This window comes from Galendromus occidentalis, unplaced genomic scaffold (genome assembly GCF_000255335.2).
Source record: "Galendromus occidentalis unplaced genomic scaffold, Mocc_1.1 scf7180000077485, whole genome shotgun sequence".
Lineage (NCBI taxonomy): Eukaryota > Metazoa > Arthropoda > Arachnida > Mesostigmata > Phytoseiidae > Galendromus > Galendromus occidentalis.
Genome location: NW_003805473.1, coordinates 599,341 through 622,588, shown reverse-complemented (window position 1 = coordinate 622,588; position 23,248 = coordinate 599,341). Strand labels below are relative to the sequence as shown.

At 52.5% G+C, this 23,248-nt stretch overlaps 3 protein-coding genes across 4 annotated transcripts; 1 reads left to right on the top strand and 2 right to left on the bottom strand.

The window, feature by feature from the left end:
• Nucleotides 1-3,609: 3,609 nt before the first annotated feature.
• On the bottom strand, nt 3,610-15,075 carry LOC100900785 (G1/S-specific cyclin-D3). Its single transcript, XM_003745746.1, has 5 exons — nt 14,797-15,075; nt 13,214-13,429; nt 10,907-11,063; nt 4,033-4,187; nt 3,610-3,904 (listed from the first exon to the last, which is right to left on the bottom strand). Exons 1-5 carry the CDS (start codon nt 15,004-15,006, stop codon nt 3,671-3,673), a joined length of 972 nt encoding a protein of 323 aa, XP_003745794.1. The 5' UTR covers nt 15,007-15,075; the 3' UTR covers nt 3,610-3,670.
• Nucleotides 15,076-18,170: 3,095 nt separating this feature from the next.
• LOC100901699 (cuticle protein 16.8-like) lies at nt 18,171-18,867 on the top strand. The gene is made up of 3 exons (XM_003745832.1): nt 18,171-18,179; nt 18,294-18,404; nt 18,496-18,867. Exons 1-3 carry the CDS (start codon nt 18,171-18,173, stop codon nt 18,865-18,867), a joined length of 492 nt encoding a protein of 163 aa, XP_003745880.1.
• Nucleotides 18,868-19,061: 194 nt separating this feature from the next.
• Nucleotides 19,062-22,432, bottom strand: LOC100900641 (FAD synthase). 2 transcript variants are annotated; one of them, XM_029112199.1, is made up of 3 exons: nt 22,299-22,423; nt 20,472-20,723; nt 19,062-20,289 (listed from the first exon to the last, which is right to left on the bottom strand). In XM_029112199.1, the coding sequence occupies exons 2-3, from the start codon at nt 20,515-20,517 to the stop codon at nt 19,214-19,216; spliced, it is 1,122 nt and encodes a 373-aa protein (XP_028968032.1). In that variant the 5' UTR covers nt 20,518-20,723; nt 22,299-22,423; the 3' UTR covers nt 19,062-19,213. The 2 variants fall into 2 exon arrangements, with proteins under 2 accessions (XP_028968032.1, XP_018496003.1); XM_018640487.1 differs by having other exon boundaries at nt 19,062-20,723; nt 22,299-22,432.
• Between the last annotated feature and the right edge of the window lie 816 nt (nt 22,433-23,248).

Genomic DNA, 23,248 nt, shown 5'->3' with positions numbered 1-23,248 from the left:
TAGAAGCGAATTACAATCAAAAAGAATAGAAGGCAAAACCCACGGCTCGCGGCGGAATCCAAAGAAGATTTTCTCTTTGAAAGCGATTTGAACAAGTTCGCATGTCGAACGATATTTCAAATGGATGGTCGAACGAAGCGACCCACCGACCGACAGGCCGGCCGGCCGGCCGGCCGGCCAGCCGATCGACAGATCGGGCAGCAGTCGGAAACGCAACTCGTGTTCACGTGTCATGGTCCGAACCCATAGCGCTAAGCGGTCGGTGTAAAAGACAACGAAAAGCATTTTATTCCAAAACTTGATGGACTGCTTGAGTGACTTATTGAACGGGGTGCGCACATCCGATTGGCCGCTGGGATGATATTTTTTAATCTTGTGGGTCGTGAGTCGTGATACGGAGCGTCTGATAAAGCGTTTGCGTGGCTGGGTCCGGATTATGGTGGACCGTGCCCGAGCGTGCTATAGGCTCGACGATGAGCTTCGATGACACGCCGCCGCTACCGCTGCGACGGAAGCGTGGACGCTCCAAACAAGTTTCAGTTTACACCAGGACACGGATGATTTCCCGGACAGCTCGCTAAATCTCCCCATCATCTTTCTTTTAAATGGAATCGCATCTATGGTCCGCGTCGCTACCTCCATCTCTCATTCACCCTTCCTTACGGGACCATTCACTATAATATCTGCGCTCATCCAGTGTGGCAACAATCGCTTTCTTCCTTGCCACGAACGATGTGGCAAATCTGAGAACGGAGCACACATTCTCAGTTCTCGGCGTCGTCATAATCATCACCACTACCACCATCGTTTCCTGCTTCTCCGCTCCTGCGCGGAGGTTAATCCCGCAGATCCATCCGGACACTGATCTGCCGTGGTCTATTATTGAAAGGTCTTTTCAGACTTCTATTGTTCTCGGCCGCTCGCCGATGGGGAGTGCAGCCCGCTGTAAATTCTGTTTTGGCTCCTAGCGGTACTTTCTCTTCGCCCCCACGCTTCCGAGGGTCAGATTGTGAACCTGTGTTCAACGCAAAGGCGGCTCGATAGGCGGATACAGAAGACTCGCAGTCGCGTGAATGAGTGTTGGCAGCTCAATCGACGCTGTTTGACCAGCGCGTCTCACAATAGCCGATATGTTTGGGGGAGGCAGAGGATGAGCGAAGCGCTTGGCCATATCCTCTCATATCTGTTCGCTTTTGACCATTATCCGCCTCTCACTACTTCTTCAGCCAATCTACTTTGGCTCCAGGGTGTATCTTTGTTTTGCCTGTCTTGTTGTGCTTATTATTTTTCTTCATATATCTATCTATCTTCCGACCCGTGAATAGTCCATCGATCGATCACATCTTCGAAGACTGACAGCCGTCCACTGACCTCTGACTGGCGGAATCGGAGGAAGTGACGCGAACGGTTGACTGACTGGCTGGCTCCGCACCGACTTTCGTAGAGCCGCTATCATGCATCTCCCCCCTCGATTGTGTTTTTCGAGGCAGGGAGTGAGCCGCTATTCGTCCCAGCGTCTCATCGTCCATGAATCAATCTCCTCCATACCGATTGTTCCGTGAGAATGCAAAAAAATGCCCCTTGACATGAGACCGCTAAACTGCGGCTCGCAAGAGATTATTTCCAGTTTTCAGGGTGGATCAGGACCGAGTTCGTTGGATTCAGAAGACGATACAAAGGAGAAAGAAGAGAAGGTTTCTGCGGAGCTCCCCCATGGAAGCAGGAATTTCGACAGAGCAGACGTTTTCTGATCGCACTTGACCAACAAGAAACTATGGAACGAACCGGATTTTCGTGGAACGGCGAGCCAGATTGCAGCCTTTCTCGTAGTCTCTGGGAAAATGACTGATGAATTCGCAAGTGAATGGAGACGATTAAAGCGGCTGGCAGTGGAGCGCTCAGCCGAATCGCATCGATCATCATGATTAGCAAGATACTTCAGTGATTTCTCGAGCCTCCCGAAACTCCTTTCGAAGACTCCCATGGCACAATTTCAAGCTATCTCCGGCTCTTGTCTGTGCCCGTCTTTAGTGGACCCTTAGAAATCGCCCGCAAAGAATCGAGAAGGACTCAAGCACAGTGGCGGATCCAGGGGGGGGGGGAGCTCACGATTCTTCGATCCCTGTGCTAAAGCATGGGCCGCGAGGTTACGCGTCATCATTTTCGGCTCTTTTCCCCCTGAGAATATGACTTGCCCCCCCCTCCCCCAAGGGAAAAAAGCTGCATCCGCCCCTGCTCAAGCGAGCCGGTGGAGGTCCTTCCCCTTGGAATCGAGGAAAACTGAAATACGGAGCCGGACGAATAGCAGAGATGGTATAATTTTCATAAGTTTCCTGATTTCGGAGTGGCACGTCTTCAATTTCGAATTGACTTGTACATACGGAATCCCGGTCATGGGACCGCCTAGCCTAGAGAGTTGACTGCCTACCTGCACAATCTGATCAGAAGATCAGACCGAGAAATTGAATACCGAATGCGATCCTTTCGAATCTTTTTTATTCGGCCAATCCATCTCAGTTACACACAGTCGACTGATGTACTACTTATTCGCGTACGCTCAGCTCCAAGATTCCGGGTCTTTCTCGACGCTATCCGGGTGCAGCATGCAACTTTAAAAAACGTGATCATCTGAGCTACGCAGTGCGGCTGACGATTCCTCATACGACGAAACTAGATAGCCACTCGTAACATGAGGGGTCCCACTCAAGGCTCCCATCAATAAGTCAAGTCGAGAAATTTTTACCGACTAGTGTACCGTGAGAGAGGCGTCTCAGTGGCCAATCCAAGAGATTCACCATGATACAGCCCCTAAAGAATATTCTCAATCGAAACAATTGGAGACAACATCCAGGAGGAGAATAAATAGGTTCGTCAGCTGGCGGAGAGGGCGGTACTGTATTCTATCTGGACTGCAACTTAGATCTCTCGATAACATGTCGGGGAAGAAGGGGGAGCTATGGAATGACGTCTGTTTCGACCCTTGTTCCGCTGTCTTGGATCTTGGGATACCGTATTATGCGTCTTGCAAAGATGAAATCAGATTCAGGAAGCGAATTCACCAATCGCTCATATATTATCCGAGAACGCAAAACAGCAATCCATAATTTTTCGAATACCTAGTCTGAAAAAGCGATATATATACTGTATATGTGTTTTTTTGGGAATCGCATTGGGAAATCCGAAAACAATAAATATTGATCATGAGCGCATCCGATCCGAAGCTTCGAGCCCTTGACACATATGTACCTGGTTCGAGGGAACATCCTGTTATTCAGTACCTCTGGAGCACCTCGGAAGAGCTCCAGGTTCGGGATCGTATTAGTGTCGATCAATCTTCGAAATGATAGGAGTGAATTTTCAAGTTCAAACCCTCCGAGAACGCAATCAAGTATCTCCCTATGGGAGATAATTATGAAGGATTCGAATTTCCGCAGCGAGCACATGAGGTTCTGCATTTGAGGAATCCGACGGAGGAATATTTCCGCGAGGCTAAGCTCGATTCACGAACATTCGTAGCGTCGCTTATTCTCAAATGGAAATAATTCCGAAAGTGAAAGTTGCGTCGATTTAGGTATATTGTATGATCTGTCTAGGATTATATATTATGAGCTATGTAACAAATTTAAACGGGCTGTTTCCTATCTCAATCCCTCCTCGGGAGCCTGGTCCCTCAGAAATCGACATCTTGAACGTCTGTTGGTGTCTCAGGCTGAAATTTCACAACCTCTTGATTCGTCGGGGTGGTGCAATCGGCAGGATTAGCCGCACTTTGCTCTTGGTTGAGGAACGCGTTCCCAGACGGTGGCACTGGCTTCGGAGGCGAGCTCTTCGCTTGAGCCGCATATGGAGAACTAGGCACCGTCACGAGGGCATCGATATCCATGAGGCAGCGAACGACAGTTTCCTGCGTGAAAGAGACGGTATTCAGTTATACTTGAGGGGTTGCGGAGATTTCAAGGTGCGAATTCATCGGAGCAACCGACTCCAAGGAAAAGGAATGATGGAGCAGAAGAGGGGACCTCTCAAGCTTACCGCTTTTAGGTTCACTATCGAGCTGAGAGCGACAATCAGCTTGTCGAAATGGTGGTCGGGGTAGACCAGTGTCCGGCACCAATGGAATCCTTTGATCGCTGCGCCGACGCAGGCCGCGGCCAGAAGTGAGGGCTTATGATACATGAAAGCGTTTTCTGTAATCGAACGATCGGCAAAGTTAGGATTTCGGTCCGCATGGAGACGACTGCCCTCGCACGATACGGAATGATAAGGCGATCCCTGGTACGGAACAGGAAGTTTCTTGTGCAATCGGGAAACCCCTCCACAGAAAATCGAGGCGTAGTTTCGACCGAGTGTGTCTGTGATGAATAGTTTGTGTGGCGCAACCGTAGAATATGCGGAAGGCGCTCCTCAGGTCTCTGGGGCTCTCTTGCAGAGAGGATTCTCGATAAATTGTGATTTCGTGTTTTGATTATCTGTTTGGCTTGCGTCATTTTGTGCGACGTGCCTCCAGCTCGGGGTGAACACCCTCGGCCCTTCAGGTTTCGTCTTCTTGTGCCGCCGCTTCTTGCTGCATTTCTCGCCCCTACCCTTGTCGCGGAGGTAGACAGCGCTGGAGGAGTCGCTTGTGAAGGGAGGCAGTCAACAAGAGAGCGACTGGGTAGGCATTTAATGTTTCACAATCTCATGTTCTCCTCCCGGAAGGGGCCAGACCCGCTTCTCCGGCCGCGCGTTTCTACGAGTTCGATACGATTCGCGCACGCAATCAGGCTTCTACCTTCAATATTAACACGAACGCCACTCCGACGGCCGACATCCACCAAGCATATGTGCTCTGCCGCTGCTGCCTCTACCGATGCATAAGTCGGCAACCTCAATTCCATGTGCCCACGTTCGCCGGGTGCTGTCCGATTAAAATCAAGCGAGTGGAGCGAGTGCCATCGACTCTCCCTGCAGCTTACAGACTCTTCGAACTCGCTGAAGTCATGGGTTGCCCTCCGCTCCGGCGCTGCTGAAGCCGCCGCCTTCGAGGACGATGAAGCCAGATGGTCTCCAGGAATGCAAGAGTACGAGCTCGGCCATTGTGTGGTCTCGATCCTAGGTTTTGAGGGCATTTTTAAAAGCCCACGAGTACACAATGAACGCGAAAGCGGCGACTACGGTCGAGAAGTGCCCGGACCGGGAGGAATATAAAGCCGACTGTGGCCCTTTTTCTTGTGAAAAGCCAGCATTCGTAGGAAAGATCCCTGATCGGAGCGAATACAAGCACATAGGAAAGCATGCATCGATTGTACTCGCTGCCGGGACGGCGGCCGTAAGTCATAGAAAGCCTCATCCAGTTCGGGTCGTAAACATTTCCTGGCCCTCATACTTTTGCTTGAATGAATCCAATTGAAGCAGCGGCGGGCCATGGCGGACACGAGACGGTCTGCCTTCGGAAAAATGCTGCTTTTCGGCGGCCCGGTGGTAACCTAGTTTTGTCAAGTACCGCTACGAAGAGAGCAGATGCTGAGCCCGACGTCACCGCTGTTGTCTTTTTCGAACATAGTGGACACCATATGGCGTCGTTGCCGAAGTCCTAGTCGTCTTCGCCAAGTCATGGGGCGCCCCTGGCGTAGCTCCGGCTCACAAGGTCGGTGATTTCTGCATGCTTCTCTTCGTTCACTCGCTCGTAGTCGCGATGTTGACGTTAGCGTGAGCTGGACCCTGTATGTTCTCGTGACATGCTAACCCTCGATGCAGCGATCGGGCAAGGTCGGCTCGACTCTGGGGAGACCGCGGTTCCGAGAACGTCAATCATTAGGTCACAGAACTACCGCTATATCGAAGGATCAGCCGACTGACTGAGTCAGAGTGAGCGAATGATTGAGCTAGTCACTGTCTCTGTCTGTCTGTCAGTAGCCACCGAGCTTCGACGGCAATCGCGCTAACGATGATTAGCGTTATCGATACGCGATACGAGCGGCTTCCGTAAAGGATACGGAAGCTGGATGAGGATGTTTTTCGTGCATGAATAGATTTGGGAGAAACAGATTTCGGACCGTCGGAGAACAGAAGAGGGCGAGGGAACGAGCCGAAAAAATCTAAGCACGTTATCGGCAAGGGCCAGACGAGCTCGGGTCGGGGCTCGGGACCTCCTGCTCACCGAGGGTCGGAGCTCCTTCGAATCACAGTAGAAGTTCAGCTGGCGTTGCTCAAACGTCAATCAACGTTGAGGTCGCTAATGCTGAATGAATTTTCTGAATGACGGGAGAATGCACTCGAAAAATGATTACTCATCGCCCCCTCGGACTTTGTTCTTTTTTCTCTCTCGTGTAGTTCGAACGCACCCAAAAGCGAACATTAACTTAGTGAGCGGTCCGGCAGCCGACCCATCTGTCCGGAAGCTCCTTGACGTCGTCGAGTGAACCAGATCGACGCCGGTAGAAGTCGTCGTCGTCGTACTGTCCATAGCCGCGGCCGCCGGAGCGCCAGCAACAAACCATCTGTCGACGTATGTAGACGACAGCGCTCGACGTAGTCTTTGCATTGACGCCATGTTTAAATCCCGCACACAGTTCACAGAACAGTCGTAGCACCTGGCATTTGAACCACGCTAACGTTGTCGCTTGGTGTACGGAGGCCTCGCGTACAGAGGGAAAGTCAAACGCTGCCTGAAGGACCATCACACACAAAGAGAAAATACACCACGCCGATTGAGCATCAAGACATGGCTGGCGGCGCTCGACCGCACATATGCCGCACGATGCCGTCCTGGGAGAGCACGAGTCCATCGGAATCCTGAGAGGACGATCAACGTTTCAGCGACAGACGACGTGGGCGGACTTCGAGAGCTCAGTGAGGCCGAAAGTCAACTTCGAGTCGAACAGAAACCAACGGATAACCGGCTCTCGAAAGTTCGTCGGGTCGGAGCGAAACGAGTCCGAGAATTTCAACCGTTCCGAGCTCGTTCGAACGGATGTCCCATTCAGAATGCTTTCGTGGGACGCGTCCGCGACGTGAACAAGGCATGTCTACGATGAACATATGCGAGCTAACGCCTGATCTCCGTGTCTCTCGAGCGGAGTTGGGTACCGTCAATCGTCGACCCAGACGCTTCTCGTAATTTAAATGACCCATTTCCGATCAGGGTCCCCTAATGGGGCGTAACAGGTGGCGGCTGCATGGCCCTCCGACTATCGGTCACTACCACTGCAGTGGTGCCCCCGAATAGCCGAGATTTTACGACGTGTAAAACGTGATCAAAGAACTCGTCACCGTCCGCGGCGAATTCACGACGAGACAGCGAGCGAGCTGAAGTTCAAGTTCATCTGGCGCCGTACAAACAAGTTTCTCCCCCGGAGCTCAGTGTCATCGATGACATCTCGGTAACTAGAGGCGGAAGGAGAAATCCCGGGGCGAAACTGGAATACTGTAAATCGAACTAAATTCAAAAATTTCGATCCTTCTCGACCGGAACTTGTCCGGGCAAGTCATTGCGTGCTCTGACGACCGTGATTTAAATTCAATCCCATTGGGGTGAGTGAAAGCTCTGAAACAATCGAGCAACAGCAGCCGCGACGAATGAACGGTTGGTTTCTTGCTATGAAAAGTGGCTTCCGTCGTACGTACGCTCGCACAGTGTCAATTGTTCTCATACGGAAACCGGGCAGCCGGCTCCTCTGTCATCTGGTCGAACGTGCGTGTTTGCTGGTGACCGTCGCGGCCGCCGCAGCCGCTCGAGCTTGTATCTGTTTGTGCGAATCGTGCATGACGACGAGCGAGTCAACTCACTGCGCACAGTACCACGTCGTGATCCATGATCGACACGTAAATCAAACTCTAACGGTTCCTCAACAACGACAACAGCGACGTTAGTCGCTTGAGTCGCCGTTGCGACGTGCGGGTCTCCGAGCTCGTTGTACGGGCACTCTAGCGACGCAAATCGAAAGCCGGGAAGAACTCACGACTCTATGACGACCGTCTGCGTATTACGCGTGACCGCTCAGCGAGCTGCTCAAGTATTGTATCGATGGCTGTCGGTACGGAGCAATTCACGATGCCCAGTCTTGGCGAGGGTAGCGCAGGAGCAAAATTCACCCGTTGGAAAATAAAATCCTTCCTACACTAGACGAGACGAAGGGACACACTGCGGACGCTTTGTAAGAGAAGAGAACGCCAGATGGACTCCGGCTGATGAGACGAGCCCTCAAAATGTTCTAGATGTACCTCAAAACGGCTCATCAACGGCTCTGGTCCGGAAACCGTTTCCCTTTAAGTCTGCGAAGACGACATACACGGCAGAGATAATGCGTCTGCGTTCAGAAACTCGATCCGATTCACGAGCTGTACGCTCCGGCGTTGACGGCAGGTCGCATGGGAGTGTTTTCCGAGAGAACGTTCCGTATTTCGTGAATACTCAACGCTCGAGTGTTCGACGGGCGATAGTTTCTCACTGGTTTGGAACGGCTCTGATTGAAGCTGAGGGGGAATGAAGAGGAACATCCGAGATTCCTCAGCTGTTCTCCGATTCCCCGACGGTTGACTCCGAATGCAGTGTAGCGTCAAAAGGCAACGTACCCAACGTACAACGCACCGGGCTCGGTCTCCCACCACCTGGGCCGTCGAGTCGGGTTCAAGTCGCGGTCACAACGGAAGAACGTATTTTTTTTTCGCTTCCATTCGTCTCTCAACCCGAGTCCCACCGCTTGGAACGGCCTGAATCGGACGCCATCATCGTCGTGGTCGTCGTTGTCCCGGGAGCGGATTTTTATGTTTCTTTCTCCTTCCTCAAACACTCCCAGTGCTCTTGCTGCTATTTTCGGAGTCGGCATCGAGCGGGGTATTTATCGAAAGCATGCGTTTGTAACTGATTTCCTTTCCAATGACAGCCTCGCTCGTCATGGATTCAGACTGTCGGCATGCGACCATGAGTCGCAAAATTTTTTCGAGCTCGCACGAAGCGCCGTGGTTTTTATCTCCATACCAATCTAAATGCAATGCGAGGGCCTCTCGAACTATTTGGAATTTGTGGAATCAAATCGTCGCCTCCTCGCTCGTCTGCCCGGTTGCATGCCTGCCTGCCCGCCGGTTGGCCAGCCCGCATGTATACGACAGAGCATGCGACCCCCGTGCACTCGAGAAGGTCGCAAGGTGCATTCGACGACGCCCATATGTGCGAACAATGCACGCAGGAATCCGGCCCTCGGGCAACAAGTGCATGGAGCCATGCGTCCGTCTGTTTCGTAGACAGACATGCCACTCATCTGGCGGAGGTGAATTCGGATGGTGAAATCGAAGGCCGTCAAGCGTCGAAACTGTTTCGAGAACTGAGTTTCATTTCGAATGCCCCGAGTATTTCACGGCCATTCCCGTGGTTGGGCAACGCAGGAAGCGGGCGAGGCTTCACTCCATGCAGGAGCCTTGATGATGATGAATCCGCCGACTGACCATCCGCCGATGAATTCGGCCGAGTTATTGCTAATAGATTGGAAACGACCCCCGCGGTGATACGAACGCGTCATGACCATCCGCGAGCACTGAGCGCCACCGCGGAGCGTGCGGTGAAATCCGTAATGAAGCCGAGTTCGGCCAGGATAAGCTGCAGTGGACTACGATGAACTGGAGGCCTTCAGGCGTACGTAGTACGTGTTCTTGCCGGGACAAGCACAGGTGAAAGCACAACCTGCCTCCGTTTGCAGCTGCTTCCCTGGCTAACTATCGAATTGGATTTCGCCGGCGGCGTCAAGCAAACAGAGCCACGCGCCTCGCCACGGCACCGATGAAACCTCCGTCGTACTTCACAACGCAAGCGAACCTCTTAATAGACTGTTGTCGATAAACCACTCTAATATACTCGCGAAAAATACATACTCATACAGACATGCGGCGGCATGCACCTCCGTGCATCGGCCGACCCGAATGCATGGTGCGCGGCCTAGAAGCTATAAATCCGCTTGAAGTACGAGCCACCTAGTCGGTCGCTGTTTACAACCCGGCCGCATAACTATCACTCTGTGATCCCACCGATGCACGGAGCGCACTCCGGGGGAATTTTCGGAAGATTCCTCACCGGAAGGATCGGGAATCTCTGACCGAAAACTCATGAGATTCCATTGGATTCATCGAGAAGGGGGGGAGGGGGCGCTCGCCCGCGATGGAGAACAAAAAATCTTTCGAAACGAAAAAATAATCCGGCCATCCTCGTCGAAACGGGTCGCGCGGCTGGTGCGTCGGTTGAATCGCGCAGAACTCGCTCCGCCGGATCCGCACCGGTGGGGATGCCCACCTCTGGCGAGAGACCGTTGAGTTCGTTGGAATGAGAGTTCGCAGGTGTCGAAAAGCAGGTTGTGGGGGGAAAATGAAATGACTGGTGTCTCGAGCCGGAGCTATTCATGGAGTGCAGCTCGCACCGCACCGCTCCGTAGCACTCCGAGCGACCGGTCGTCTGCCCGATCGGTTGCTTGCAGCGGCTGCGGAAGAGCGACTACAGCGAGCGAACGAGCAAGTCGGCCAGCGAACATGTTCCACGTCGAGCGTGAGCAAACGGTACGATAGAGCATAGGATTTCGGAACACCAACGAAGATATCGATTTTCTGACTCGTCTGGGAACCCGGGGTTTGGAAACTCGAGACAATATCCGGCACGGAGAGAATAAAAGAAATAATTCCTCGGCGCTGTAGAACGAGCAACACGAGAAAGAAATAGTCCGACTTATCGTCGGCGGTATCGACGCCAAATTGACGTCTGCCGCGAACACGATAGCCCCGATCATCTACAGAGTGGCTCAAATCTCCTCTACGTGGCTCGCGAAAATCGAATTCGAAATTTGTTAAGCGCTTGCTGACCTGGGCGGAAACGAGAACCCTGGACGGAACGACGGGGTTCCGAGCTATCAATCGACTCGTGTGCGTATTTTCATTCAGTACTCACCGATGGAAAGCAGACCGAGGATCCCACAGGCTTTCCGCCGAACCTCCGGTATCGATGGGGGACTGACCACTTCGTCGAAAATCGACGCGAGGTAGTCGATTGCGAGGACGTTTTCGGCATTCCACTCGAGAACGTTCAGAACGACCATCTCCCAAGCCTGAAAGATATGAAGACTCGTTTAGCTGGTCGGATTTTGATCCTGAACGAGCATTCTTTCCATCGTTCCCACATCATCGATCGAATGTTACACCGAAACCCCGTTTCCCTCTCTCAATAATTTTGCTTGTTGGGAGCCGCGATCCATATGTATGTATGTACATTGATCGTCGGGAAGATAGCGGATCATCTATCCGCGATATCCATCATAGGTTATCGTCGGTCTGAAGACGAAGGTAGCGAACAACCTGTTCCGGCCTTTGACCGTCAGACCTTCGGTCCGCCCATCGGTCGGTCATCGTTAAGCGTTCTCATCACTGGACGTCGACAGAAGCGCAGAAAGAGAGAACGACTGGCTACCCGGTCTCCTGTAGGCTGGCTGAGACTTTAGCGTCTGACGCCATATGGTGAGCTTCAACGAGACGTCGTCAGCGGCTTGGCCATGAACATGACTGACGAAAACCCCTCGGCCCCACTCTCCTCACTCGCCCGTCTTCCTCCTTGTCTGTAGTACGTGAGTGTAATTGAGAATTTTTTGATGGATAGACTCGTGTTCCTGATAGAATGCAGATGAGATTTGTTTTCTGACAAGGCGAGCGAACGATTGCGTTCCCGATTCCCGATCTTTTAAAGACCCGAGGGAAATCGGAGCAGGAGCTTATATTGGGATCCTAGACCGAGACGGTTCGAAAAGTGGGTCTTACGGCTGTCCTCTGAACCTATTTTTTCACTGTGGGTGTGAGGATTACGACAGCAATGTGTACCCATGACGGCGTATTTCGCCATCTAGAGCCGAGGCATCAGGGTTCTCGTTTGGGTCGTTTGAAACAAAAGTGAACAAAAATTAGCCGTACTAGAAACTTTTGCTTGACCGGCGCAGTCGTTTGCTGCAATCTGAGACGACAACAGAACTAGGGTTTGCTCCCGCCGTGAGTTCCTTTGCTCCGGGACTTGAACCTGAAACCAGGCGACACCCCGTTGAGTGCGCACCGGAGTTTGTCTGTCTAACTTCAATAGCAGCAGCGGTCTCCACATCTGTAGACTTTCTGGTAAACGCTTAACGCTGCACGAGAAAAAGAAGAGGCTCCAAAGTTTGCATTTTGATCAGCCAGCAAGCAAGCGAGCAAACCGGAGGAGGGTAGTTTACATGCTGCTAGCAACCGCGATGGCGCGTTCAACGCGGGCTCTGTGTCTGAGTGAGATAAATATGTGTGTTCCTGCGAGTACTCCGATACTGAAAATTTCACTCCATGGTAAGCCGTGGACAACCGAGGGGCCTGACTTATGACCTAGCCGCCATCTTAGGACGGCGCCGCTCGCTGCAGTTGTCAAGAGAAACTTTTTTCGAAAACGACTCCCAAAACAGATGTACTTAAGCAACAAAACGTCAAATATTCCCGTAGGGCCTGCCCTGACCGATACGTGATAACGATCTCGAATGACAGTCAGTGCCTTGAAATCGGAAACAGCAGAGAAAGAGGCCGATAGAGCGCAGAGTCTTCTCACCCTCACAACTTAATCCTCGACAGAGGGAGACCCGCGCAATCGAGTTGTTGCAATAAATATCAGTTCGGCACATCGCGGCGTCGAAAAGATGATCACCGATGCCGTGTCTGAATCGCCCATGGTGGTGCGCGGAACGGAAGTTCGCTCCCCGAGCGCAACTTCTGGTGTTCTCAACGTCGCATCGTCCGGCTCAGAGCTCGGCGTGGGCTGAGGCTCTTCAGAGAATGCTCCGTCGAGAGCCTCGAACCGAGTCCGGCAAAGTCGCAGAGCGCTCATCGGGTCACATCCGATTGTCTCGTTCGACTTGTGGTTAGGGGCAGTGGACTAGAGAAACTTGGATGTGTCTGATTTGAGCCGAAAAGATTCGCCTTTCACTTATGGGGCCTCTCAGGTAACTGTAGAAGGCGCGTAGACGTTTTGCGTCACCGGTGAATAACCTTTCGCCGAGGAAGTATCCTAACAGCGGAGCTACTAGGTCACCGGATTAAGTCACGGTGAACCTTTAAACTGACTTGCCTAGATTTTCGCCTGTCCAACCACTTGCTGTGTCGGCTGTTTCAGTGAGAGGTTTCGGAAGGACTTCCGAGAAGCATCCGACATCACGGATCATTCGAATTAGCCGCGGAATCGCGAGTCGAGACTTACCCTTATTTCCGAGGCGGATATGGAATAATCACTGAAGTAGACGAGTCGATCAACGGTCAGCGGTCGAGATTGTCTCATTTTGGAAGCCACGAGCAGGGTGACGCAGCCGATGAGTTGGAGTTGAGACTTCTTCACGTCGACTATCGACAGGAAACGATCGACGAGATTCAGTGCCAGCAGAAAAACGGACTCTTCACAGTGCTCTTCCTCAGCCACCTGGAACGAAGTCGAAAAGTCAGCATCCGGATAGAAGATGTGCTCGCGCAGACCATTGAGCACCTATCATGCGTGAAGCGTTCCGTTCGTACGAATTATCATCGTTCCAAATCATCGAGTCGATATCGAGGCGGACTCGCCGAGCAACCGTTCATCCTGCTTAGAGATCGAATCAAAGTAGCCGGTTGTGATGATGATAGGTCTCGTCATGTACTCCGGCCCGGGTCCTTGATCCGAAGTGTAAAAATCTTGACGATAATTACATGTTCGACTCGGAGCTCGGTCGGAGCGCATCACCTCTGCCATGATCGCCTTCATCATCGGCGCCGCCACCAACACCGCCATCACTGCAACCACTGCCCGTAGCAGATGGTTGAAACCAGTCTGATCATTTACAGAGTCCGAATCACGGCCAAGCTGTGACCACTGATGCCAAACCTCACCAGCTCGAGCCTCGGCAGTGCGACAAAGTCGACGTACATACATATGTTCATGCGCGGAGAGATCTCTCCTGTTTCAGGGAATCCGCGTTTTCCGGCAGAAAGAAGAAGCTGTCCTGATTCCGGAGCAGAGGGGAGGCTACGGGGAGTCCCGGAAAAGAAAGAAACGGCACGCTCCCTCTGATCGATTCCGGGAAATGGGTCTGCCTCCGTGGGAGATGCGCCGTCATCGCGACAGACATTGAAGGAGTCCTCCACCTCAGCGGAGCATCAGACCGACCCTTGTCCTCCGGGATTCTGAAGTCTAGCGTCTCGGGGTCTTCGTTGTATCTGCGTGAGTCGAGCGCCAGAAGAGCGTATCGCCGGCCGGACTAGTGGTCCGCCGGTGTTCTGACCATGGACCGACCGATCTACCGCGAGGAGGAGTAGAACCGCGATGAAGGCGACTCACGGTTTCGAGCTGGCTGCCGAGGGTGCTTCTGACGTGGAGTGAAACCGGTTGGCGTCGATTCCCGTTTTCTGTCAAGGCTCGATGGACGTGGACTACGATCATCTGCGAATCGTCTCTATACGGGGGAGCCCCGTCTCCCGTATCTAATTCGTCCCGAGCATTCCCCGTAGAGCGTAAATGTCCCGCGCGGGCACCTCCTCGATGCTTGAGTCCCAAGGCAGGACACCGATCCACAGCAGAGTCGAAAGCGGTCGACACGTCGAGATTCGTTTCGTACCTAGATCCGGAAGCTCGAAAGCAAAGACTGACCAGTCGGTGCCGCGGTGCACGGAACTGCAGGTACTCGGACGTAGCCTCCGCCGATGAGGAGCCGACCCTGAGCCTTTTGGGGGACCGAGAACACCCGACCAGGGGTCTAGATGTCGCGCGGACACCACTTGTTGCCTCATGCGATGGGGAAAACTCGAGAAACTCACCTCCATCATCCAGCCCGCGAGAACCTTTCGCATGTGAGGCTTTATCTCCGACTGCACTGTGAGGAAATAGTCCTGAGAGACAGCGAATTTATCCTCAAGATACAAAAGTTTCTCAACGACACGTTTCGAAGATACCGCGCTGTCCCAAGGCGCGATGGGGGCGACAGGACTCCGGGATCCCTCCAGTCGTTCACCACAGAATAACTCCATGATGTTCCTAGTGCGCGGAACCGTCGGCGATTTTCGGCGAACGCGCGAACAACTCCCCCTGACTGGTGTACGACCGAGTGAAAGAGCGGGCTCCGGGCTGTCTTTTCACTAGCACAATTTTCAGCGTTACTGCTAGCGATTCTCTCACGTCCATGTGCATTGGATCCTTCTCGCCGAAGACCCTCTCCCGAAGGTATCACACCACATCGAGTCGACAGGCAGCCAGGCCGGCCGGCCGGCGTTCAAGCTGCTAGTCGGCGTAGCTGCCAGCCAAAGCTAGCCAGCTGTACCAGACACGGGTGCTTCATGGACAGAAGCTCGGGAGAGCCATGGTGTTGTCGGTGCTGTCGCAAAGTCGAGCCGAAAAGAGAGGACTGCTCGGGTTCTTGGATGGGACGGGTGGGGTACCGTATTCAGACCGTGGGCCTCCGCTCCTCCGATCAATGCATCGCGACATATGCTGCACAGATCGGAACTACTCCTTTTGTGACTTCAGACAAACCTCAAATATACGATCAGCGCTTAGCGTTCGAACTCGGTCAGAGTATCCGGAGTTCCGTGGAGAGAATGAGGTACAGCGCAGGGGCGCAGATCGGCGCATGAGACACCTCCGGCTGCGGCGGCAGGCGCGGCCGATCTTCATCTTGAAGATTCACGTCCTGACTCCTTCAACTCGGAGAGAATTCATGGGCTCATGCTTGAAGAACGAGCAGAGGGATGGTCACAGATCGAAGTTTCCGAAGACTTCGGTATTGACTTTAGAAGATTGCTGACGAGGCCGCGACGTCCACACATACGTGCGATCAAAGCGGATCCGGTCGACGTCTGTGCATGTGGAGGAATCCCGTTAACATCTGCTTCTCTTCGCGGATGCGCATCGTCGGAAGCTCGACTACTCACTTTCTTGGCAAAAGCCACGGCGGCGAAGAGCACTTCAGCAAGTGGCCACATCGTTTCTCTTACCGGGGGCAGCTGGTGGCGGTTGTCCGCAGATTATCTTCACCTTCAGTGCGCAGTTTTCTGGAGACCATTCTATTCAAGGACAGCTAATTGCTGTCTAGCGTATCATTCGGGGGCACTGAATGCAGGCTCTACCCGTGAGTTGGGTCTTTTCTCTTTGTCGCCGCCGATGACATTGGACAAGTAGACGGTCTTACCTTCTTCCTGTCCGGTCCGAGATAGCCGAGGCAGCTGGTCGCGACTGCAGTATGAAGTGAATAGCTCATTGATATATCTGAAAACAGTTCATGCGTTCCCCGGTGCTACTACTCCTCCAATCGTCATGCCGATGCCGCTAGACATGTGTTTCGTTGGGAATCTACTCAGTCACCGGCCTTGGACTTATTCCACTTACTTGGTTCAATTTCGTACAATATTCCGGTTCTTGGGGGTTCGAGACCAGAATCGGCTTCCAGATAAATTATGATTTCGACCATGCAGCTTGCCCGAGATACCAATCGGAGGGATCCCGTTCCGAGTCAATCTGGTCCGATATCTACAAATCCGATGCAGCGAATGCTCACATCATCATGAGGCGATGCTTTTGTTTATTGGATGACGCCCATCAAGCGCTCCGGAGCACACCGTTGAAGGAGCCGAAAATTGATGCATTTCTTCAGCATGGTCACCCTTGCGGTAGAACTCATGGCTCTCATAGCTTCTCCCTGGTGATCCGTAGTTAAACCTCAGGTCGAACGGGGGTACCGCGTGAAGTCTTTCGCGCGAGCATTGCTCGTACTCGGGAGATTTTCGCAATCTCCGGGGCCAATTCTACCTGTCTCCAGGGACAGGGAGAATTTACTTCAGCGTTCGACTGAGAGAATGAAGGAGAATCACGGACAGACAATTTTGGAATCGAACCAGGGTCTCGCCGGGAGGAGTAGCGTCAGCTTGTCGAGACGACCCCGTGCTTCATGTGGTTATGTGCGAGCTATTCAGACCTCCCGGCTACCCATCGGTCCATCTTCCGTACTACGATCTCATGCATTTAGAATAATTTTCCGGGTTAGATCCGCTTCCTGTGAGCCTGCTGGGAGCTGGAAATTCATCGGATAGAGAAATGCTCACGCCCGCATCCGGTGCTCACCTCCGAAATTCGAAAATAATTCGCTGCTCCAAGAGAGAAGCATTCCAAAGAGCTCGGGGGTCGAAGGTCGTGTTCCGCGGGTCACAAATAGCTCGCGAGATTTCTTCCTGTGGCCCGCCGCTAGTCCTGAGGAATTGTTTGGGATCATGTCTTTATCTTTTCATGCTGTCATAGGGTGAAATAATCGAAGATATTCCGGTTCACTACTGTAAGTCGATGAAGGACTGCAATAGGACGGTGCTTTATGTATTCTCGTCGGACTTTCTGGTTCCTGCTGTGGGATTACGGGAATTCACAAACATACTGGAATTCAGATGTGGCCCAATGGTTCCCGTCGCTGCTCCATGTTCCGACAGAGACTTGACTTCGGAACCCCTCCTCGAGAGTATCCTCGAGATACTTTTTCCATCGCACAAAAGAACCACAACTCACACTCAAGCTGGGTCCATCGGATCCTGGATCCAGCAGCAGGGAGAGTAACTTTCTTTGAGAGATCTACGATGGATGCTGCTCCCCGGCGAATTATTAGGCCTCGCGCAAACCTCGCTCTCGATTCAGAATTTGAGCAGGAAGAATGACTCTGACGAACGTGCTCGATGCCCATAGCAGGTCTCATCATCTGATGAAGTCATATTCGACTAGAGAAAACATCACACCCCACCGTCTCGTTGGGTTAGAGTCTGTCATAGCCCCCAAGTCCAGCCGGTCGGTCATAACAGTTTGCGGGCTCTGATTTCTTATGCCTGGCTGAAACCCGAAACTTGATCGATCGCCTTTGCCGGAATGCAAGGTACCCGTGAGGGACCTGAAAACAAACTTCGGCTAAGAACGCTCAGAGCCATCCGGATCGTAATATGCCAAAATCGGAAGAGTGCCCTTCTGCAGTGCTGGCGCTCGGCGCCGGGTGACGTTATTACGCCACTGGTTTTCCCTGCTTTGATTCCGTCACGTGGAGCCGCGGTTCAAGGGGAGTGGAAAACGCATGCTTGAGCATAGCTCCTTCCCGTTTGTCGCGTATTTAAAGCTTTCAGAGCGAGCGAAAATCATCTTGAATTTTACCATCACGCCTCGCTACACCATGGCACAGGTAAGCGACTAGCAGTTTTTGATCGAATTTCCGAAACTTCCTAATTCCTGGAGATCCAGTCCGCCCTCGAGCGATAACGCAAGAGAGGCATTGAATATACAGTCCCATTCGCAGCGTGTCCTCATCTTCGCTCTGTCGGCCGTATATTGCGCACGTGCCGCCTTCGTTGCACCTGCACCTCTAGCATATGGACCAGCGCCAGTAGCCGTCGTTCCGGGCGCCCAGGTAAAGGGCATTCTCCAAACCTGAATGTTCCTTTGTCCGTATCTGGAATCTATAACTCCCTATCAAAGCTGATCGGGTCTTCTCTTCGAAGCCTTACAGTTTCGGTTACGACACCCGTGATGAGTTCGGAACTCGACAAACTCGAAGCGAAGTTTCCAACGCGGCTGGTGCCAAAATAGGATCTTACGGCTACACCGATCCGCATGGCATCTACCGTCAGGTAAATTATATCGCCGACGGAGCGGGTTTCCGAGCGTCGATCTCCACGAATGAGCCTGGAACCTCAGCCAGTGCTACGGGATCGGCACTCTACAACGCACCTACCACCTACGTGGCTCCGAGGCCCGTCGCACCGATTGCTCCCCTAGCCGTAGCTCCGGCTCCTCTAGCTCTTGCTCCAGCTCCTCTGGCTGCAGCTCCGGCGCCGTACTTGGCCCCGCACCAGGTGCACTATCATGGCTGAAACCAGTTCTAGCGCGATCCTTGGAGTGATTCCGCTGTCAGATCCCTTCCGTGATGGCTTTGTGGATGTAAATAATAAAGAACACTAGTATTGCACGGAACGTTGTTTCCGTTATTCCGACTAAGCTGAAGGATTTCGCATTTTCTCGGAGTCACAGCAATGGTGAAGGCAAAGATGAGTACATAACGAAGTAGCGAATTCCCTCGCCGACCCATATATTTATTTATTTCATAAAAACGAACTCATTTTAAGAAAATAAGTATGCCGTGCAGACATACATTGTGTACTTTCGAGAACATCACGGGGAAGCTCGACGACGGCTCCCGTCAATATTACGCATCCACTGTTATGTACGTCCTATCCGCTCTGAGCTCCCATCCTGCAACGTGTGAGCGGGTTTGAAGCGGGTTACGCCTCTCTCGTCAACGAACATTAATTTTGGATTCGGGGTGCTTTTCTCCCCCAAAGACGAGAAGCCTTGATCGTACAAGGGGCAATAAGGAATATATAATTCTCTAATGAAAGTCCAAACTTGACTGTAGTTCCACTTGAGTATGGGAAAAACCCTCATGGCTCGAGGCCAATCCGGGTCAGTCTCCTTGAAATGCTGCAAGGTCTCGCCTTTCGGATCGACCGTCCGATTGCCCAACAGGAAGACATTCAATCCGTCGTCGATAGCTCTCTGCAAGGCCTCTTTATACGGGGGACGACACGTACTCATCTTCGCCGCGTATAAGGCTAAACTATCGTCGACGAATCTATCAACTTCGGGTCGGCCCTTGCCGGATGTCACGTAGAACCAATGTTGAGGGACATCAGCGATGCCTCTTCTGTCTTTGTAGTCTTGGAGGGCAGCATAGTAGAGGAAGGCCACAACGATGCAATCTTTGCCTCCTGAGAAGCCCACGCAAATCTCTTCAGGTTTGTAGCGCTCCAGGGTCTCGAGAACCACGTTGTAGGCCTCACGGACGAAGTCGTACTTGGCTGCCAGAACCTCGACACGTTTCGCAGCCGCCTCCAATGGACGTTGGAGGAAACCATCCAGAATGGTACCTTTGGGCAATTTCTCCGCTAGGTAAGATTCTACGTCAGTCAAAAGTGAAGCGTTCGAAGCTTCTAGCCGTAATCGTGTTTTGTAATAGTTCCCATACAGTTCTGGGTATGAGCCGAAGGTGACATCTTTGAATTTGTGAACGGCATCGTTCAAGTGCTTCGTGATGCTCGCCTCGTCCAGCGTCAGGTACAGCTCTTTGCTTATTTCGGGCATTTCTTCGAGTTTCAGATGTTTCACGACTACGGGGAAGAGCTTCTCGACCAACACTGGAACACCGGGGAAAATCACGACGTTCTCCAATTTGATGAAACAGACCTTGAATTGCTTCGAACTGTGCGAAACTTGTTCCACGATAGACACAGCGCCTTCTGGAATGCGGGCGAATTTCGTCAAAGGGCTCGTCTCGTCTAGTTTCCCGAAGTATAGCTCGAACATGTCCAACACCTCTCGACGGAGTTCGGTCCGTTGGTTGAAAACCTTTGCGATTGCTTCATATGTAATGTCATCGTGCGTGGGTCCGACACCTCCAAACGTGAAAACGAAATCGAACCTTCTCGAAAAATCTTTGACCGTTGCGCCGATCTCTTGTAGATCATCCCCGACGAAGTTGATCCTTTTGACGCTGACACGATACCTCCGTAGATTCTTTAAAGTGAAGTAAGCATTCGAATCCCGGACATCACCACGTAGCACTTCATCACCGATCACAATGAGCCCAGCCGTCGGATTGGTCGCGATGCAACGTTTCTGTATCAAGCCCAGAAGTGATCGGGCGGACAGCATCTCTAGAGAGCGGTCATTTCTGGAAGAACAGAACGGAAAAAATGTGAGGATTCTCGTTCGGTCGTGGTGTGAGTATCAGAGGCAGCGGCCGGGGTTGGAAGGGAAATGTCTCACGAATACAACCGCACAGCCCAGGACCGCGGCTCGGAGTCCATGCATGTGCGGCAGAGATTCCACTTGGAAGGGTAATTATTCGCGACAGCAATCCCGGTGGTCACCGAGGAGCTCGGGCTCGAATCACTCGTACGGCGGCGCGGATAGCAGAGACGGCAACGAGGATCGTTCCATTTGTTTTTCACCGCGCTAACCCGATAGGGTCAGGACCCTGGCACTTGCTGAATCGCTCTCCTTGATCCCCTCCGACTGTGGGAGCCACAGAGTCAGAGGGAGGAGGCCGAAAACGTCTTCGATGGTCGATACGGGCACCTCTCAGAAATGTCATCTTACGCTCAATGGGAACGTCACTCACGACGGACACCTCCGGAACGACAACTAATTACATGCGAGGTGCGTTGATTCACGTGTGGGTGTGTACGGAGATTTCCTCGATGAGCGAATTAGCTTGAGACGAGGATATCATGAATTGATTTCTCTGGGAATCGCGATTCCCAGCAGTTCCCACGGAATCGGTCCTTTCTGCGCTAGGAAGTATCCCCGCTTTTTGAAGTATCGATAAATCCATCGTATCATCCTCGAACAGCTCAGAGGGAACTCTCATCTTAGGCTCTCAGAATCGACCGTGATCCGAGGCTCAACAAGACTTGGCGAGGAGCTAGCAATGCTTGAGCTTGGCCCCGGGCTCGGAAATACGGTCGGATGAGGGTTCGCCGAGGGGCACAACTCAGGGTGCGAATTTGTTTGCAGGATCCGCACTGCCCGTGAATCCGGTGATAATATAGCGCTTTGCGTCGATCTTCCAGGGATCTCAGGGTTCTGAGCGAAGTTTACGGTCCTCCAGTGCGACACGCCGCGATCACGGCTTGTTTGTTGTCCCGCCAAAAATTTCTCCCCCCAGTCACGACTAGGCCCGTCGAGGGGTTTGTCGCGATGACTTGCCGCGAAATTGCAGTAAAATCGCGCCCTCAATTGATTTTCCATGGAGAATCGTGGCAGAATGCCGCGAGAAAACGCGGGTTCCGCGATTCTCTTGCGGCCCTGGCCATGACCTATGAGTATGAGTCATGACTTTGGACATGCCCTGAGAGAGGAACAACAGATATAGTGATACACTTTTAATCGGAATGTCCTTCTTGGAAGGTTCCATGGAGCCGGTCAGCCAGGGGTGAAGATAGGAATTGGGAGAAGGGAATCCACTTACGACGTTCGATCCATCAAAATGAATCAGACCCTGTCTTCGGATGCCCTTCAGTCGCTTTCCTCTCATAGCGAATCGATGAAGACCGGACAAAGCAACCTACGAGACTCAGATGAGCTGAGGGCAGGAGGGAGGAGCTTAGAGCTCAGAGCAAGGGATTTCTCATCGGGGCAATCCATCGGAACCTCTCCACAGTGGCTGACAATTTCGAACGACACCAGAACTTAATTTTCAACTGTACAACGAAGAATTCAAAGCACCGCCACCGGCAAATCTCACCAGAACGGGTCCTTGCGGATCTAGGTCGTTCCTCCCGACGTCGCCTTGAATAGACGACTGACAGAGTACCGGGGCTCTCCTCGCGGAGCTCTCTCGCAACGGGCTCGCTCGTGATCAGCTGATGTGAGCCGACGGCGAAAGTTAGTATTCAAGATGGCGACTGAGGCACTCAGTAGCAGACAGTATGGACGAGCGCGCTCATTGAAATTCCACAGCGGCTGAGACACAGCGAATCATCGGGATATAAGCACACTGCTTGCAGCAGCGGGTGGCGAACCCTTGTCTCTGAGCCTAGAGCGGAATATGGTTAGGACGTTCTATGACGTTCGTCAGCTCCTACCGCTCTACTTCACACCGAAACGTTTTCGACTCCAAAGAGCCATGGCATTTCACCCAAGGCATTCTCCCGGGACACTCCTCCCTAGAGGAGGACATCCGCTGCATTGGTCCGATTCGAAACCTCTCAGACAGCCCTCGGAAGATCTGTGTAGCTCTTCCGACATCCGGACGGCCAATGTCAGGATCCGGATATCTCAGCTTGGCAAGTTCTCAGAACAAGTTGTGCAAGTCTTCGCGGTCAGTCCGATGGACTGATCGGGAGCAAGGAATTCCGCTCAGGAAATCGAGCACTCTGTGAGCGCGAAGACGGGACGGAATGATATGTAGTTACCGATAGTTACTGATTCCCCGATCCGGAGCCTGGATACATTACGAATCAGAGGTTCCCACTATTCTCATTGAAGACATTTCTTTCCAGCTTCGGAATGACGAGAAAAGTCCATAAATTAACAGCATCCAGGAGGATGAAGGGGGTATCACAACTCAAGACAATCGTTGAGGAGCCGACTAACTAAACTTTCTCCTAGTCGCTTTATCCTGCACCCTCCCTGTAGCAGCTCTCTGAGCGCCGCCGCTGCCGCAGCATTTTCAAACATTGGGAGAGGGTCCTC

Excerpts from the sequence above, each read along its gene's own strand:
- LOC100900785 (XM_003745746.1), bottom strand. The coding sequence starts at position 15,006 with ATGGAGTTATTCTGTGGTGAACGACTGGAGGGATCCCGGAGTCCTGTC. Across the intron at positions 13,430-14,796 it reads TCGCGGGCTGGATGATGGAG|GTGGCTGAGGAAGAGCACTG; the intron begins GTGAGTTTCTCG and ends ACTTCGTTCCAG. Across the intron at positions 3,905-4,032 it reads CGATAGTGAACCTAAAAGCG|GAAACTGTCGTTCGCTGCCT; the intron begins GTAAGCTTGAGA and ends TCTTTCACGCAG.
- LOC100900641 (XM_018640487.1), bottom strand. The coding sequence starts at position 20,704 with ATGCTGTCCGCCCGATCACTTCTGGGCTTGATACAGAAACGTTGCATC.
- LOC100901699 (XM_003745832.1), top strand. Across the intron at positions 18,405-18,495 it reads CCGTCGTTCCGGGCGCCCAG|CCTTACAGTTTCGGTTACGA; the intron begins GTAAAGGGCATT and ends TTCTCTTCGAAG.